This window comes from Anser brachyrhynchus (genome assembly GCF_964034855.1).
Source record: "Anser brachyrhynchus genome assembly, chromosome: 3".
NCBI lineage: Eukaryota > Metazoa > Chordata > Aves > Anseriformes > Anatidae > Anser > Anser brachyrhynchus.
Genome location: NC_137696.1, coordinates 123,461,281 through 123,480,805, shown reverse-complemented (window position 1 = coordinate 123,480,805; position 19,525 = coordinate 123,461,281). Strand labels below are relative to the sequence as shown.

At 44.1% G+C, this 19,525-nt stretch overlaps 1 protein-coding gene across 3 annotated transcripts in view; it reads right to left on the bottom strand.

The window, feature by feature from the left end:
• The window catches only part of PINX1 (PIN2 (TERF1) interacting telomerase inhibitor 1), a 60,055-nt gene extending 41,231 nt beyond the window's left edge, over nt 1–18,824 (bottom strand). The window contains exons 1-6 of one of the 3 annotated variants that reach the window (XM_080586075.1): nt 18,669–18,824; nt 13,731–13,840; nt 11,236–11,328; nt 10,438–10,516; nt 6,835–6,927; nt 4,399–4,475 (exon numbers count right to left, since the gene is read on the bottom strand). In XM_080586075.1, coding sequence (XP_080442201.1) covers nt 4,399–4,475; nt 6,835–6,927; nt 10,438–10,516; nt 11,236–11,328; nt 13,731–13,840; nt 18,669–18,687 — 471 coding nt within the window. In that variant the 5' untranslated portion in view covers nt 18,688–18,824. Of the gene's footprint in view, nt 1–4,398; nt 4,476–6,834; nt 6,928–10,437; nt 10,517–11,235; nt 11,329–13,730; nt 13,841–15,645; nt 18,337–18,424; nt 18,577–18,668 lie in introns of those variants that run through there. The other 2 variants (XM_080586077.1, XM_080586076.1) reach the window with 2 other exon arrangements.
• Nucleotides 18,825–19,525: the final 701 nt, after the last annotated feature.

The following is a 19,525-nucleotide window of genomic DNA, read 5'->3' as shown; positions in this document are numbered from 1 at the left end:
CTAAGCAAGTGAGAAAATTAGAGGGAAAGTGGGGGCAAAAAAAAAGTCTGGCAGATCTTACCCTGCAAAACAGGTCCTCATCGCACGTCTCCAGAGAGCATCATAATTACAATTCAATATTTTCGATCACTTACTCTCCCTGGGAAAAACTGCAGACGTTTCCAATTTAATTCCACTCTGAAGCCCAGCCATTGTTTTCTTCCCCCCGTTTTATTTTATTAAAAAAAGTCCCTGTGTAGTTTATTAAGGAGTTTTTAGTTGGACACATGATTTATCAACATTTTTTAAAAACTGCCTTTATGTTTAACATTTAGGAGAATTAAAGGCTGTAAGTGCCTAAGATTAGCAACACATAACCCAACACCACTAAAACAACAGAACCAGTATCCTGGTTTTATCCCTTCATGGGAAAATCCTTTCAACCCTTCGGAGCAAACTGCATTTCCTTCCATACCCGCTGCAATTCCACTCTTTTGCAATCTTTACAATCCTCTAGCCAACTCCCCTTTTACTTTGATAATGCAGATAACCCAAATTTCAACATCCCCACTTGCTGCAGTAGTGTCACTGTGACACGAGAGATCCATTAGCCAGATCGAGTCACAGGCTACAGAGACAGTTACGAAGAGAGTCCGAGTTCAGCCCTCCAGTTACACCACCACGGATCAAACTAGCACAAAACATCTTCTGCCAAAGACTTGTGCAGGTCATAATCATAAAATGATTGCTGATGAGCACACTAGAAAAGACTGAACGTGACCAATTGGAACAGCATCTCTTTGACATACCCGATTTGCTGAGACACCTTTTTATCACAGCAGCAGTTCGGGGGGAATATATTTTTGACCAGCACTTCAGGGGAGCCAAGAATATTTTGCAGGGTCAGGGTCCTGATCATATCACTGAGCCTTGAGTCCCTGCACTGGATTCCACTTGACTGTAAGCATAGATGGAGGGAGTTTCCTGGGTTCCCCCCACCCCCTTTTCCCATCTTTACAGAAAAAATTGGTGTAACACCAGCCAACCAACCAGCCAGACCTAGTACCAACAGTGCTGACGATTATCAATATAATACCACTGCCAGGATCTACAGCACTATAGGCCACTGGCAGATACAGAAAAGCAGTGGGTACAACATCTCTTAGGAATAAGAGAAGCTCTGCAACTCTTACAGATGAAAAACTTACTGATAATGCCATCAGACAACGGCATACATCCTGAAACCTTTCCGTAACTTCCAGCATCCCTAATGCCTACAGGACTACAAATGCTCATCCAGCTGAATCCGCTCAGAGTATAAAAATTTCATTTTTCCAAGACATTCCCATCTCTCACTTCTCAACTGATGCTTCATCCATTCACTTAATTTTGTCACAGGTTTAAATCGGAAGCTTTAAGGGAGGTGGTCGAAATCTAGTTCAACAAAGTCTCAAGTAACTTGCTGAAGCTGACCCTGCGACTCTGATCTAGAGACCTCCAGAGGTCTCTTCACAGAATTACTGAACTTAGAGAAGTGATTCTTGCATTCCATGAATTTATACCAAAGATGGTCGTGAAGCTGGACCAAAACAACCAGATGTTTGGGGTACAGAACTAGGCTGAGTATCTCTGTCAGAAGGTCAAGACTGGAATGACAGCTCTGTTGAGAGCTGAGGATAAGTCATTCATTCCAAATCAAATCTGGACTGAAAGCTTCTTTAACTGGATCTTTGGAAAGAAAAAAAAAGACTCTAATACCTCAGAAAAAGGACTAAGCTACGAGACCAGTTTCTGTGTATCATCTCAGTTGCAAATACAACTCAGAACATGCAATTTGATTTATTTGGGGGTTGGAGTTAGATGGTCTTTAAGGTCCCTTCCTACCTGAGCCATTCTGTTACTGACAGTAGTAGCAGTTCTAGCACCTAGGTAGGTATGGAAGCTGTCCTTACCTGCTCTGAACAAGAACTGCAGCGTACAGGTGTTATTAGTGGCTGCAGGAACTGCGATTAAAAGGAACTAGGGCCTACCACAGCCTGAAGGTATACCGCAGGGCTCTGATGGACAGCAGGGCTCCTTCTACATTATCTCTACACAGAACAGACAGGAACAACTTGCTTCCAGGAGAATGACATGACTTTCCTGCTGCTGTAGCACTCTCCCTGCCACGTTCGGGCAATGCCCAGAGCCTAGGGATTTCAAAAACAGAAAGCAAACACACAAAGGGAACAGTACTGCAAATCCTCATGCGGCAGTTCCATTTATGCCACCTTAACGACCAGGCTCTGGAACATGATGCAAAGGGTAGAGAGAGTTCATGGATGCAATGAAATGAAATTGTTCAGAGCTGGAGTGCCTGAGCAATGCATTTTTTGTTCTGTGCAAACTCCACAGATCTCTGACCCATGAAGGAGGAAAAAAAAAAAACAGTTGTGCTGCCTCTGGCTTTCTCTCCCTGTGGCTGCTTAGCAGCAGACAGTAGCCAGAAGACAACAATGCAGCTCCAAATTATATTACCTCCTGCCTATATTTGCATGTGGAAATCGGGCCGATGAACAGGGAACAGTCTGTAACTTTTTGCCAGAACCTTGAACCATTAGCTGAGTGTTCAGCGAGGGTAAAAAGGAAATATGCACAACAGCAGCCATCAGCCAGCCACTGCACTGGTCAAGGAATTAGCACAAACTTATATTCCCTTTACAAGCAGCCACAAGCAAGTATGATGTCCGGTGCCTCCCAAAAGAAGTGTTCTGCAGGATAAAGCCCCAGAAATAGCAGCAACACCACTTTTCAAAATTATCTTTAATTTCCAAAGATATGGGAAGTGCAGAGAAAACAAGACCAGCTATTTGGAAAAAACCCATGGGTATGCAAAATGTACTGCTTTAGCCACAGCGCTGTCTCCTGGTGATTTGCACTAAGCCCCGGTTCTTGTTTCATATTGACCTGACTGCAATGGATCTATTGCATATTTACCTGAGCAGTAGCGGCATTAATCAAGGGGTTTTGATGGGGCACGTTTAACTCCAGCATCTGAGATCTCTAATAATTGAGATCTCTAACCTGAAGTCCCAAAATGCTTCTGTCAAGAGAGTTGTATGTTCAGATTGGTTCTGTTTTGACTGACGGCCTCTGCCCAAGCTCTCACCTTTCAAGCTAAACCATGTGACTTGCAACAAAGGTTCACACCGTTCTTCACGGTGGCAGACAAGACAGGACAGTTCTTGATTTGCTTATGTCTCTTCCAGCTTCCTCGTTTCATTAGCTGTGACTGTATTTTCGTAGTTTAGAGGAGAGTACCCACAAAACAGTTTTTCCGACCAGCATCTCTAAAACCTACAGCACATTGTCTGAAATTACAACACTACACGGGATAACAGCAAGACCAAATCCTTCAAATTAATCCAAGACACCCACCAAAGTATTTTGTATTTCATATTAGGAGGTCTTTCCAGTGAAGAATCCTCAGTGAATCACAACTTCTTCTTCACAACCCCCTTGTCGTTCCACCTATACTTTATACAACCAGAAACATGTTATTACTTTTGCTGCTGCCCAGGATCTTACGGCGCATTTGTCCCCCTATTCTTCTCCTTCCAAATTTCACAGTGGCTAACAGTGAAGTTACAAAACAATTCTCAAGAGTACTGCACGACAAGCAAGGCGTCAAATACACACAGGGTATTTCAGAAACTTCCATTCAAATTTTTCAGGTCCCATCTTTCCCTTTAGCTGCAAGAGACTTCAGAGACCTCTGAATCAACAGTGCCATCCGTGCAGCGTATTTATTTGTGTTTCTCCAGATGTTATCTTTTCCACAGAACGTTTCTGGATACATTAGTCATGTCCCAGTGTAAGCCTCTTTCTCATACACTGGTATAGCAGGTCTGTTCTCCGCAAGTGGAAAATGCTAATAAATAGTATAAAAAATGCTAGTAGAAATGTTGATTGCATTACACAAAGTTGGGGAAAGTCTTCTCGCTATTTGTCGTTGCTCAAAGATGAGCAAACCTCTGCAGCTGCTCAGCCTTTCCCAGTTCTTGTGAAAAATAAAGCAGCTTGCTGAGATTGGCCGGTTGCTGCTGAATGTCAAATTTTATTTCAGATGTTTATGGAACTTTCAGATGAAGGAAAATTTATCTACTTTGCAATGTACATCACCTATGTAGTGTAAAATTAAAGTAGTGAAGATTCCTAATTCCAAAGAAGTTACATCACAGCAATTCATACAGATATTAAATACGCTCTTCTAACAGTTCAGAGAACGGCACTCCACCTGCAACCTCTACATAAAAATAGGCAGAAGACCCCTTGCTTTTGATAAACATGGTAATCTAATTAGCAGCAAGACATTTAAACATGGCTTTATTATAAGCAAAAATAAGCAAGGAAACAAAAGAAAGATGAAGCTTCATTTACCTGCATCTTCGTAGTCTTCTGTCGCTTCCCAAATATGCAGGACAGATCATCTTCACTGCGCGAAGAGAGATCCTTACCTGGAAGGAGTAAGGAGAGGAAAATAAAACACAATCTTCACATTTGGCGATAACAAACTGTAACCCACAGAGATGGAGAAGCTATTTTTGGAGGCGCACAAATCAGAAACAGTATGTTACAGACACTACATGAACGCTGCCCATGGCTACCACATACAATAGGAAATGTATGTGTGGGTGGAGGAAGGCTGGTGAGGAGGCAACCATAGCCTACATCCCTGTATGCCCACAGGGAAACAACTTGTTTTCCCCACATCTGACACTGTAATTGGCACAGCAAGACGAGGGAAAAAGCCTGTTCTACTTACTCTAAAGGGGAAGAAGAGTTGTATCCTCCTGCAGACAAGAAAAGTTCAGAGAGAACATGCACATCTTGGGACTCTCATGAGAATTCTCCATCTCTGACAAAGTTAGGGACTTATATCTCCTCCATATAGTAAAAACATAAAAATCTTTACTCAGTGGGTGCTTTTCTTTGACTCATGAAACTGCTTCTGAAAAGCAAAACCTCCATCTCTGCAACACACTGGATTATCCCCACATAAAAACAATTTCAAGGGCAAAGCAAAGCGTTTCAGTAGGACCATTATTCCCATGTGACTGTCGTGTGGCCAGCTGGGTATCAGGCATGAAGGAGAGAGAGGAAAGACAATGGGTGTGATGTGATACTCTGAGATGCCAGCAAATGTTTGGCTGAGCTCACAGCGCAGAAGCCTTTATATTCAGTTGTCTGCTGCTTGCCTCAGAGAATTCTTTGAGAAAGCAAGTCAGAAAAAGTTGAAGAAAAAAATTAGTCCACACAGGCCAAATGACAGCACCCCAGGAGTCCGCTTGGCTCTCACCTTACTGTGCTTGATGGTCAGACTCCAAAATCACTGACCTCAAAACAAAATCTGACTACTCCACCTGCTTCTTTTTCTCAGGATCTTTAACTGCCTACGGAGGGTTAGGAGACACGTCACCACAGAGCATTTCACATCACTGTCAATCTCATATTGATATAAATTTCCCAGATTCAAGTGAGATGGCCAAGACCATGAGCGGTGCCTGTGTTCCTCCAGCAGTGAGGCTACAAAACAGCATCAGAAACGGAAGCTGCATTTTCTATCGTTGCTGCTCCCTTCTCCCGCTTTTGTGTGAGCTTGTCTTGTTTAGTCTGAAAGGAAGCAGGATCGGACTTCAACAACAAGGGCCACAACAACATTAGCCTTTTTCAAATAACTTCTCCTCTTTCCCTGAAAAGGAGGAATTTCCCTGGTTTAAACCACAGAGGGTACAGTCCAAGAGGGGCCTACCTTACAGAAGCACTGCATTCAAACAAATAAGGGATATTGTTAACACGAAAGCCTTGCTCTGTATTTTAAGTGCTCAAAAGATGCTTTCTCCCCCCTTTATTTAGTAAAAATTTAAAAACAAAAATAAATCCTCTTTGCTACTACCTCAAGTAGGCCATGGTCTCTGTACTTAAAGTCCTGAACCACTTTAATTGTTTAATGTCATTAAGTGGCAGGGTCATGTTAACACACTTGACTTCTAGGTTGAATTAATTCATCAAAAGACCCAACCCCCAATATCAGAATTTGGCCTCCATTCAGAAGCCAATTACCTCTGCTTTAGCAGAAGCATTTGTTATCCAAAAACATTACACCGAGCTTTAAGTTTAATAAATTAACCAGTAGTGGAAACTGATCCCATCCCTCTACTGAACCACAGATTCACACCCACCACGTGCACAGGGGTGCATGGAAAGGGAACGCTACCAAGAGAGAAACAGAGCGAGGGATTAACAATGGCCAAGAGCAGAAAGCAGGTTTGGCTGAAATAATGCCATCACTCTACAGAGAAAGAGGTTACCCAGCTCCACAAGTTCTTGATACAGACTTTCTGGCCACCCATCGCTGTCCGAATTGACCCAATAAAGTATCTAGGAGATATAAGAGGGCTTGCTTCCTCCTGCATCATCTAATCTGACCGCTTATCCACATGATCTCTTGGCAGGGTTACTGGAGATTGCAGAGGACAGTGCAGTCCAGATAACAGAGTTACTTGGCCATCACCTTTGCCTCCCTCTCCAGCCCTTTTCCCACTCACATTGCTGAGAATATTCATTATTCTTCAGTCAGCTGATGGTTCCTACAGACAGGAATTGATTTATTCAATGATATCAGCCTAAACCCGGACAGAATTGTCCAAAATAAAGAAAAATAGTGTATTATAGCTTTAGGCAGGTTGCTGCAAGGGGTATTTCTAAACCAAGATTCTACTTGTCATATATAGACTACAGAAAGTAACAGATCACCTTGACATATGCTTTACTAATCTTGGCTGGAGCTTACGAACCAGAAACAATTCCTCTTACCTTTTGCAAACTTCATATAATGGACACGTTTCTTGGAGGATTTGGATTTTTCCTCGAGACTAAACGTCGTCTTCTGATTAGTCACCGAGGACTCTAAAAAATAAAAATACAGATTCCAACCCTGTTAGAGAAACACTAACAACCAAATTCAAACATCACTGTAGTTAACTTTCTCTTTCAAAACCAAGTTGTAACAGCATACCACTGAAGGAAGCATGGTAACTTTCCTCTGAGACATGTTACTGCGTGATTCTTTTTTTGCCACATCCCCTTCCCTTCCCATTTCCAATCTAGTGTAATTTGAAAAAGGCAGATACAAGCACTGCAGGTCTAAAGTAAAGTCTAATTTAACGCATTTTCTATGGTAAGAAGAAGATGGATCAGTTGTGCCGTTTGTTACAAAATATTTCCAGGGCTAGTGTCTGAGAAAGCCGTAAGAAATGGTACAAAATAAAATACCAAACCTGAATGGACAGTAAGGGAGAGAAAAAATTAAAGACATCACATCAGGCAAGTTTTCCAACTCTACCGCTACTTAAAGTGCCCCCATCTGGGCACAGTCTGGTATCTCTGTGTAAGGAAATTAAACAGGCAGACCTTTTTCTTTCCTGAGGCCAGCTAGAAGTGCCACATCTATATTATTTAGTTCTTCTACCTTTCAGCTGAAGGGCTGCTTCTGAGCTACCCCACTGGGAATGGTCTCTGGGGATTGCTAAGTCCCACTTTCATTCAGGAGTTGTTTGAGAGACTGTTAGCTTGTACAGGTCAGAAGCATGTGAGGGATTATCTAACTATTTAACAGTAGAGATAGCAAGTCTCTGTGCCGTGGCAGGTTACTGGTACAGACATGCTATTTGTTAATTTAAATCTGTTAATTTACAAGAAATTATTGGAAGGAGGTAACCTGCAGTCCAGTAAGAACTACGTTATGGTTCTGTCCCAAAGAGAAGTAGGCACGACAGGATTCTGTGCTATAGAAAAGGCTACTTAGGGTGAAATGTTTCTTTTTTTTTTTCTTGCCAGTGGCAGCTGGGATAGGTAGGGAAATCAACCCATACCCTGCAGGCCAAGTTGAGTCACCTTTTTCATACAATCCCACCCCTGAAAGCTGTGCAGACCAAGTTTTTCTGACATTGGTATTACAGCACTTCACAAGTAGTGCCACCTGATGATAGTCATAGACCTAAAAATGAGATCTACAGCCCGCAGTGGGAGAGTTTATTACCAGAAAGCAGCCTCAGATCTACTCTGGATGTTGCACATAAACCTTAACTAGAAAATCCAGTTTTAGACAGATTTTGCAGTCAACTTGAAAAACCTCAATAGAAGGGCCTATGGGCAAAGTAAGCATGACAATTAAAATACCCCGACTATAGGCGCAACACTCTGAGCCTGCTCTCCTATACGCTTGTACTGAATTTTACACAGGAAGGGACTTCCACAAGGCTTCCTCCCGCACTTCATTCTTACAGCAAAAGGGGCAGCAGCACCGCCTTGTGCCTTCAAGAAGTAATTTCACCGAGCTTAGAAATGTGCTGGCAATGGGCACATACAAGTTGGTACATCTGTCTGTCTTCTGCTGTGTCTAAACGCAATTTAGTCATAAATAAGTTGGGGCATTTCTAGAGCAAATCTGATACAGATAAATATTCCGAAGCACATGACAGGCACGGCCAGCATGTTTTACCCCATTTTACAGACACAGTCCTCACCACTCAGCATCCCAGCAAAAAAGCCAAGAATCAAAACTCCTCACCAGGTGCTCAGCTAGAAAAATAAGAGAAGAAAGCTAAATCTATCTAGATTAAGGGTATTTGAATGTTGGCATACAAACCGACACAGGGCCCTTCCTTCCCAATCTCTAATTGCAATCCAGCTCTGGCAACTACACCAGTTATTTAAGAACAATGAAGTTTTTCAGCTGACTTTTAATGCAATTTGAAACTGGATGATGGCCAACAATGTAACATTTGATCCTGCAGCACAGCTGCAGGCGGAATTATCTGGATGAGTTTTGCCAGCTTAAACAATTGCCAAAGAAACAAGTTTCAGAGCAATGCTTACAGTCTGCAAATCACCCAACGTGATTCTGACTGGGACTTTTCAACTTGCATCCGAATTTGTGCTCAGTGACTGAAATCTCTTGTCCAAGCTGCTAAAAAGACCAAGGAAAAATAACTGAGTAAAAAAGGGAGAAATATGGTTTTATGGGACCACTTTGTATCCGTACAGATGACCTACAGGATAGAGTACAGCTTTAGGAACAAGACAGCCTTGCTCAATGAACCTGCCTCTGTGCTGACTCATTGTGCCCTTGGGCAAATCATTTCAGCTCCCTGCTCATCAGTTTGCAGGTTTCCCACCAGTTACACCTAAACGATCTTCTCATGGCTCAAGTTGGAACTTGGGTAGGATTTAGATATAAAGGTAGACAGGAACTTTTGGAATTTCCCTACAATACGCTATTCTACCTCTTGAGGACTTTCACTACAGCAGCTAGCAGCACTGTGTGGCCTCAGATCACGATGAGGGCTCCAATGCACGAGAATAACTTACACAGCAATTAAAGTAACTGTTTTTAAAGCATTGTGTTTAGAATTTTAATCCCAGCCCTCTAGGATTAGACAACAAGTTTGAGACTTCATTTTAACTGATCTTCCTCCTCCTCTTTCTACCTTTCCTCTTCCTGAAAATCTTTTGCGCACAAATGTTAAGGATGAATTAAGAGTGGCTAACTTCATTAAGCTGGCAATTCCGACACCAGCAGCACGTGGACAAGTTGCTGTGCCCAAACAGAAGCCCTTGGTTTAACAACACTCCACAGGGTTGTTTAGATGTACGCTCAGAGTTTGAGATGTACCAGTCCAAAGGAGAGATTGTAAGCCAGCTGAAATTCTTTCTGTAAGCTCACACCTGACAGCCTTGCATTAGTTCATTTTTACAAACCAAGGTCAAACCGCACAACACTTTTCAAAACCAATAAACTTTATAAATAGCCCCTTTGGGAGAGCTGTGTAGTTACCCCACTTGTGTGCTCTACAAAAATCACATTATACTACACTCAAAACAGAGATGCATAACTCTGAGTCAAAAGCAAAGGAGCAGCTCTTTGAGGACAGGAAAAGTAGGTATTCAAGAAACCACCAGAGCATGGAAACCAGATGTGATAGTTAATAAGAAAAAGGAAGGCAAATGCACTGCAATGGTGAATGCCTGTGTTCTGAGCTTTCATACTGGCTCTGGATGCTTTAAAAAGAAACAAGCACGGCTGTAGTACATCCCAGCAAAAGATCCCCCGTGTCTTGGATAAAACTCCCAAATTCAGAATTTTGATGTTTGGCTTCTCCAGTAAAAAGCCTTTAATAGAGGTTAAACTGATCCACTGAGATCTACGCATCCAGGCAAACTTAAGCATGGTCATGGATGGCAACATGCCCTTCAGCTCCCAGGGATCTGGGGGGAGAAAGAAAAGGGGGAGCTGCTGACCTCCGCAAGGATACACTGCTAGCAGCCCAAAGGATTGGGCCTCAGCTAGCCTTGTAAGACAGAGAATGGAAACTCTGCTAAGCTTCCAGCATCTGATTGAGCAATGCATGAACCTACCTGTTTCACCCTGTCCGTGGCAATCGTTCAGTTCAGCCAGAAGCTGGTTGAAGTCATCCTGATGAGCAATCCAGTTGTCCTGTAAATATCACCCACGTGAATACGAGGCAACAGTTTTCAGACCTAACAGAGGTTTTGCTAAAACAGGTTTTAAACTCTGCTCTCCAAGAAGCAACTTAATTGCATATACTCAACCCTTCTTGATGGGAGGGACCAACAAATATCCACAGGTGGCAATACTAACAACAGCGTACTACAATCACTCCGACGTACTGAACTGATAAGGGTTGTGTTTGTAAGCCTTTAAACAACACTGAGCTGCTGTTGGCTCTGCACGTCCCAGTCTGCATAAGACGTTTTTCAAAAGTAGGCAGAAAATACTAGTGTGATTTTCCAGCAATGAAGTTATTTAAGTTGTTGATTCCGGGACAAATATCTTTAGAAGCACATTCAGCTCTCCCTATACACCTGAACTCCAGTCAGGAAGGTGAGTGTATAAGGATGAGGGGCAGAAAGCATAAAGCTAAGCTGGGTAGGAGACACAGGGAATAAGCAAATATTTTAGTGATTCGGAAGCAAAAACTCTCTGAACGACCTAAGAATTCACTGTAACCTTTCCAAGCAGGTACTTACTTCCAAAATACCCAACAGAGCATAACTACACTCCAGCTCAACAGTTTCTGCAGAGATATTCACAAAGGTACATGCTACCACCAGGTGTGGTAACAGATTTCACTAAGGTCCCATTATAAAAGCTGACAAGGGAGCCACATCTCCTTACCTGGGTCTAGCACTCACCTCATGATTGATGGATGCTCCTAACCCCAGCATGTTGTTTTTCACCTGAACCTTGATATGTTCTGTATTTCCTTGCTCCTGAGCACCAAGACCCTATGAGGATTTAAGGGGAAAAAAAATGCAAGGATTTTCCAGCAGTGACTAAGCAACTTGAGCCGTTGTAGTGGAAGACATTTTGCAATGAAATACAGCAAGAAACCACAAGTTACTATTTGCTTGCCTGCAACTGAATCCATTCACAGACATTAGCACACAAGAGATATTAAGTATTTTTAATTTACTACTTAACCCTCCAGCAAAATACCATAAACACTAAAATAACAACAACGTTAAACAGTCGGGTGATTAATCAGAAAGCCACCTGACATTCCTAGGCAAGTCCAAAGTGTTTACAATTTTCAAACAAGACACTACATAAGAAAAACATGCCTCTTACCAAAACCACCTCCCTCATGGCAAAGGCAGCTGCGTAAATGCTGAGAGAGATGCCACATGGAGCTTACAAAGCAGAACGGATTTATATTAGAGGGGGTGAGAGGAGGTGGAAGGATCAGACTGGAGCTAGCAGGTCATTAAGAACTTTTTCCATCTCACTCACACTCATGATTTGGTGAAGATACCGGGGCAAACAGATGTTGGGTTTGTCTATCCTAAAAAAACACAAGCATTCAAATCTGGGAAGCCATCTTTAGGCCCAGTGTTATCTTAATTGCACAACCAGGGGAAAAAAAAAGAAACATTTGCAATTGAATATTACTGATATCTACCTGCTTTTCCACCCCCCATCCTGTCACCAGTAACAAATGACCATAATAAATATGTATAAATAAATATATATATAATAAATATGTATGTATGGGTCTTGTGGAGTAGTGGAAAGAAGCCCTGTGGACAGAGCCTGTGCATATCCAACATGCGAGGCAATGACCACACTTGCACACGGCTGCTCCTACCACAGACCCAGTAGGTTTTTTGGTCAGTGGGGTGGCAAATTTACCTTGAAACTTCATCTAACCAAGAAGTATGGAAACAAGCAGGGCATCCTGCCACGACCTAATTCCAGCACAACTAATAACAGGACTAGTGTAAGCAGCTTAATTTCAGAGCACAGATGGGCTGCTGCCCATTGACTTGGCCAAGCTATGCTTCCATTTGTCTGAGTTTGTGGCAGAACGGGGATATAAATCCCTCTAGCACAGCTATAATTCTTGTAGAGAAAGATCTAGTAGCTCACGCAGGAAACTTAACTGTGAAGACGACGAGAGGGAACCCTCAGAAAAAATTAAAGCATCACGAGGGCCTTCCTTCCACACCCTCACACAAAGTGTTTGTAACAGCAAAGCATTATCCATGTTCAGAGGAGCTGCTGGCAGCCTGAAATACCGTCAGTACTTTTTCCTACTCTGGTTTACGTACCTATTTTCGGTCTCACACTTACAAAACAGCCACGTATACAACTTTACATAACAAGACAGTACCCAGTCCCACACTTTTAACAGTTTGGTCTAAAGCCTAGTGAATCCAATCCCAGTTCTTTGACTTCAGCAGCCTTTGAATCAGGGATTGCTGCTTATCGTCGGTGAAATTAAAGACAGAAGCCAGATTTCTGTGTTATTTTGCCAACTGAGGCAACAGGAGACTACATTGAGAAATCCAAGGGGGTAGGCTTATTTTTCACGCTAAGTTGTAATACATTCACAGAATTAAGAACGGCCCTAATGTTGTTAATTTAAAAGAAAACAGAGGAGATCTAGGAGAAAAACTAAATATATAACACAGGGCAGGGCAGGTTGCGTGTGTTTGTTTCACTAACCACACTGATGTGTGGGCCCAAATTTCAGCTTTGCTGAGGCTCCTTTGTGGAAGTTAAACTGCTTTCAAGTGGCAGCAGCAACGTCTGCAGCTATCTGCACTGACCTAGAGATTATTCTCAGCACCAGCAACCTGTCACCCTACCGCGCAGGTACACGTTGGAGTTGGGAAGGAATGCAACTCCCATAACGCTGTGTTTTGGCCATTCAGGGAACAGATCAGAAGGAATCTTTAAAAACGGGTGGAAGATTAAACTCCAGGTCTTGGGAGTTTCTTTCAGCAGCACAAACAGCCACGGAGAGAACCGAGAGCATGAAAGCAGCTTAAAGACTTCTCTAAATGTCACCTGATTAAACGATCCAGCTCCTGCTCTGACTTGTGGACACTACCTTGTCAAAGAGAGGGTAGAAAAATGGGAGAGCAAGAGAGGAACAAGCTGGCAAGTACCTTTGTAAGATATTATAGAAGTCTGATGTTGCTCAAATTCTCTGCACTCTTAGCAAACTTAAAGGAATAAATCAAACAAAAAGAACATGGCTGTTTTAAATGCTGGGGCCAAGAATCCCCCAGCAGTCTTACACCCACATCTCTACCCCCGCCCATTTTTTTTTGGTAAAAGCATTTTCAGTTCAGGAAGAACTGAGACACCACCCTTCATCTAGACTCTCTCCTTTAGACCATACCTTTCCTTTGGACCAGCCCATCTTTTCCAGCATCTTCTGTCCAAATTTAGTTTCATCTTTACTCCAGGCGCTGTTTCGTGGATCCACAGACCACTTCTGCCTTCTACGGGCTAGAGAAGAAAGGAAAAATTCAGACAGGCTCTATTTACATTTCCACAGTATTCCAAATATTTAATCAAGTCAAGAAAAGTCTTTCATCAAAAAAAAACAAAAAACAGATCAATCACATTTGGGGGGCTTAATCCTACTGTGTGATATTGAAAAAAAAAAGTCCTATGAAAACCTTTAGTACAAGGAATGCCAAAGTAAAACGGCCACGGAAGTTGTCATCCCTAAGGATGGGCTGCAATCCAGCAAAGGTGTTGAGGATTACCATTTAAGTGCACGGGCTTAAATTCCATCTTTATTCCAACTTTTTTTTACATCTGGCTTCAACATAAAACGTACAAGGGATGAGATTTTAGTGCTGGCTTTCCCAGCACTGGACAAATGGCCACTGGCCATCCTTCCTCTTACTCAGGAGTCTGAAGATTTGCTTTCATAATGAAAGCCAAGTCAAAAACCAAACGTAAGTGTGCAGTTCAGCTCCTCTGGTCAATGCAAACCAGAGGGATTTCAGCTCTTGGATCTGCCGCAAAATGGCTTGTTTGGAAACTGAAAAGTCACCGGATATGACTGCAGGTGTCAGAGATCCAAGGGAGACCCGGGGCTCTTTTGTCCTACGTAAACCACTACAGAAACCACAGTCCCCCAGGCCCACATGCGTGAGTTTGTCTCCATCAGCAGGAATAGCTTCTTTGAAACCGAGGAAGAAAAGTTAGCGCCGTTAACCAGCCCCTTTAAGCGCACACCTAAACACACGCAGGAAGAGAACCTAAATAAACAAGACAAAGAATGGGAGACAGGAAGATTACAAACTTCATTAACCACCATGGGAAACAGCGGATCAAAACTGACCGGTTAACCCAAGGCCACAGAAAGTCAGCGAGGAGCCAAGTCCACCGAGGCGCTTTCATAATCAGGAAGTCATCTCTCCCGAAAACGCAATGCTTCGGATTTGGGCCAGAGGGAGAGAATCTTACGAGCACGTTCAATTTATTTTCTGCCCATGCCTGGTTCTTTTTGAAAGAACTAACACCGTCAGAGTGCAGGATGCTGGTTGTTTTTTAACGTGCTTCTGAGCCTTTGAAGCTCAAATAAAGTGCTGCAGGGCAGCCCCACAAAAAAGTAACATTAAAAAAATTCATAAAAGCCCAAACGATCCATAAAAAAAAGATTTTACGGTATGTTAAATGACTTAGTGCTGTGAGAGAAATTATTTAGTTCACTCATTTAGTTCACTTCTCTACACAAAAGTAACAACCTCTTTCCATCAGGCAGAAATATCCCCTACAAGCCCTGTCTGTGCTGCTACCAGAAGTTGGGAAAACGCCACCGCGGACTGTGATTTTAGACAGACCCCAGCAAATTCAGGTTCCCTCCTGAATTCTCTAGGGATTTGGGACAATTAGCATGTTTTGCCATCTTCTTTCACCCAAGACGCACAGGACCTTTAAGGACTCAAGTTTCCAGGAGTTTATGGAGAAGAACGACTTTTAAATTAAGGTATCATGCTGGCACCAAAAAACAAGTCCTTCAAACGCTGTGAAAGTTGCTGCTTTCTTCCATAGCCGACAGTGAAACATTAAGGACAGAGAGTGAACATAAAGGCCATTAAAAAGAAGCAATTTAGAGGAGAATATAACGCTGCTCATCCAAACAGCACCCCTCCTTTCCAATTTATTTGTCCCTTTGTTTAAAATCCCTCAATTATCAATTAATTTCCCTCACCTAGTCACCAAACCCAAAGTATTCAATGCCTTTTTTTTAGATCTAGCTCTAGCAGTATGCTGTCAGGTATTTTCAGCGCGCTCACCTTCTGTTACACTGTCCATAGTTTCCCAGGTGATGGCTTTGCAAATCCCAAGAAATGAAATTCAACGCAATTCTTGCGGCTGTAAAGCCACTGCGTGTATTTAAGGATTTGCCTACACAGCAGAGGTAATCCGTGTCAAATGAACACGGGAGTTTAAATTAACTTCCAAACCGAATTGTTTGATGTAGTCCAAATAATCCACTTTAAAAGCTGACTTCTAGTAATTCTCCTGAGTACCTCCCCATACAGAAGCCCTCAGATGTTTTACTTCCAGGAGGACGCTGCTAACAAAACCCAAGGGCACCTCCTGTGGAGATTTCTCAAGTTGAAACATTTTAAGACCTTCCTTTTCCCAGCAGCTTCACCCCAAGTGTTTCAAATCTCTTAATTACCATTAAGTATTACTCCTCACACTTGTGCCAGGTCAACACATCCCTTTTCATATACGGCAAGCTATCTGTATACTTTCAAGAAGTATAAATCACATCAGAAGTGTCTGTTAACCAATTTTTAAAGAGCAAGGAAGGAATCAACCTGCTATCTTCTACCTAACAACAGCTCAGAAGGCAACACGGATGTCCCGGGCTGCTCTCAGAAAGCGAGACTGCAATGCAATTCCTGGTGAGCAGCACCATCCAGTGGAGAAATGGGTCATTTCTTCAGATAGTTCAGATACCCTGCTCTGTGGGAAAAGACCAGTTCCTAAACCCTTCTGTCAGGGCTAATGCTGTGCCCTAAGCATTAACCATCACTTCTGAACGTTCCCACCTAAGCCACTGCTGTGCGCCCCCAGATGGCGTTAACACAGGAAACAATGAACAGGTAAAGTTTCTCCAGTGAGCAGGAAAAAAGATACTGCCCACAGAAGGGATTTTATTTTTAATCCAAGCTACAAAACTCCCCGATGTGTACTTTTGATTTTCCAAACCAGCACCACTAAGATAGTTAATCACAGCTTATTAAAAGTCCCAGTCAAAAGCAAGCACAAACCAAAAGCTAACTTGTCTGCCATTTTGGCAACTGCTACATTTTTTAAGTTCGAACTACTGAAGCACAGAACAACCAAGTTTACCTATTACCAGTTTAGCTCACAGCATCACAGAGGCTACACAGACCTCTCAAAATCACCTCCTTCACCCCCTGCTCAAGCAGGCTGCCTCGGACAGCACCCAGGTTTGGTTTCAGTACCTCTGTGTTCAATCTTCTCTGTGTTTGCCCACCTGGGAATTCCCGGTGTTTCAGTTTGTGCCTACCGCTTCTTGTCCTGCCACTGGTACCACTGAGAAGTTATTTCAAGGCCCTGCGATGTGTTGCTTTCACAGCTGTAGTAAAACCAATTAACTCGACTCTCTTTTAGGATGAAAATTAGTAACAACAGCTGAATTAGAAACAAAATGTACATCTATATAACATGGCCTCATAACTATAACTTCAGATGAAGGCAAGGAACACAAACAACCCTGCAAAGGTGGAGTCTCAGCAACTAGATTTGTTTTTTTTTGCAGCAACTGACTTCATGTTTCCATTACCTTACTGGAACAGGAGTGTCCAAGAAAAATTCTGAAAAATGGTACCAACAAAGCTTACATCTAAAACAATCTGAAAATTACCTATTTAAGTACAGTTTGATTTTTATCAATTCACACCTGCATTTTCCAGCAGGAAACTGATTTTTTAATTAGTCACTATAATGAAAGCCATCTTTCCCACAGTCGAGCAAATTTATTAGAGCTCATGCTCTCATGCTAAGGGTGTCCTGACACCAGGAAGCTTATCTGAGCCACATAAGGACATTAATAACCATCATCCATGAGCCCTGACCCATAAAAATCTGCAGTTGAAAGTTTATTCTTTTCACTTGCATACAGTTTCAGTTTCCTAGAAAAGACTACTTTGCAGGGATGCACCTTGAACGTAGAAGTGAAGAGAGAAACAATCAGTAGTTTCTGGAAAAAAAAAAATCATTCCCACTTTGGCCAGTATCAGGAGTGCTGCTTCTTGCGCTGATAAGCATTACACAAGGAAGAGTTACCAATTGGGTTATTCTTGGCTGAGTTTTAATGAATTCTTTTAGATATTCTTGCAGTCTTCTTGGGACGGCTGGACCTGGAGCAGAGGAGGCTCCAGGGGAGCTCCCCCATGGCCGTCAGGACCCGCAGGGAGGTGCGGAGAGGCCGGAGCCGGGCTCTGCTCGGCGGTGCCCAGGGCCGGGCCCAGAGGCCCCGGGCCCAGCCCGGAGCCCCGGCGGCTCCCCCTGCCCCTCAGGCAGCACTGCTGGGCCGGGCGGGTGCCGGAGCCCTGGCACAGGCTGCCCCGAGAGAGGCCGGGGGCTGCTCCTTGGAGAGCTCCCCGAGCCCAGGGCCGTGGGGCTGGGCACCCTGCTGGGGGGAAGCTGATGGGGCGGGGGGGGGGGACCCAAGTTTTCAAATACCTTTGAGATAAGAGTAAATGTATTTCCAACAGCAATATAAGAAAAACGTTAAAAATGTGTAATAAATATATAATAAAATGGAAAGTCTTCAGAAACGCTTCATTCAGTGAGACCCTTCTGCAAAAAGACAACTGCTTGCCCTTCCCCTGAGTTTGCTCTTAGTTTTCCTCTTTCTTCCCCAAAACTTTCTTACTTTTTTCTCTCTTCCCCTGACTTTTCTCCCAGTTTCTCCCCTTTCCTCCCAAGCTCTCCCTCAGCTCCCCAGCCTCTCCTTTCCCCACACGCTCCCCCCAAGCCCTTCTCACCCCTCTCCCCGCCCCAATTTCACCCCCGCAGCCCCCAACAAACCTCCCCGGGGCTGGGAGCCCCTCAGCAGCCGAGCCCCGGCCCCGCCGCTCCCCGAGGGGCTACCACTGAGAGGAGCCCAGGCCCGGACACCCCCTGGAGCCCAGCGAAGGGGCACACCGGGGCCTTAGGAGCCCCACTAGCAGCGACCCCCCACCCTATAAGGGGGCAACACGGCCCCCTCAGCCCCCCTCAGCCCCCCCGGTGCCGTTCGCGGCCGCCGCCGCCCGCCCGGAGCCGCACTCACGCTCCGCCAGCATCGCCATCTTGGGGGCCTCCCTCCCGCTCCCGCCGCGGGGCCTTCCGAGATCTCGGGCAGCGAGAGGGGCATCCCTAAGGAAACGCCTGGTAGAAAAGCTGAAATTCAGGCGAGCGTAGGCGCCTCCTCATGATAAATTTAATTTTTTAAAACCGAGAATATCTCTAAAAATATTAAATTAATTTATGGTCCCTCTACGGACTATTTCTCCGCGTTTTGTTTCGGGTATTGGGCAGGCGTTTGCTGAGACAGCCGCAAAATGAGGAGGGAGGGGAGGGGGCGGCAACGGCGGCTGCCGCCTCAGGAAGCCCCTCAGGGAGCCCTCAGGGGGCGCCGCCGCCATTTTGTGTCCTCCCCCAGGCAGCGCCCGGCGCTGTGCGGAGCCCGTGACGGGCTGCAGGGGCGGCTGTCTCTGTGTGTTGGTTTTAATAGTAGTAGAGCGTAGGCAGCCCGAAACTCTGCAGTGAATAAACGTCTCCAAACCTTCCAGTGCTGTGTCCGTGTCTGTGTCGTGTGTGGGGAGAGGGGCGAAAGTGGTGGACTCAGCGTCCCTGGGGGTGTTCAAGGAACGGTTGGACATGGTCCTTAGGGACATGGTTTAGTGGGTGGCATTGGTGGTAGGGGGGTGGTTGGACCAGGTGATTTTGGAGGGCTTTTCCAACCTTAATATTCTATGAATCTATGAAAATTGCTCAGTTGCTGCCGTGCTCCCCCAGAGTCTTGCCAAGGGGCACTGTCTTCCAGTCAGTCCTGGAAGCATCACGAGAAAATGCCCATCATCTTCATATGGGTGAGGTCTTGTGTTAATACAGAATCCCAGAATGGCCAAGGTTGGAAGAGACCTC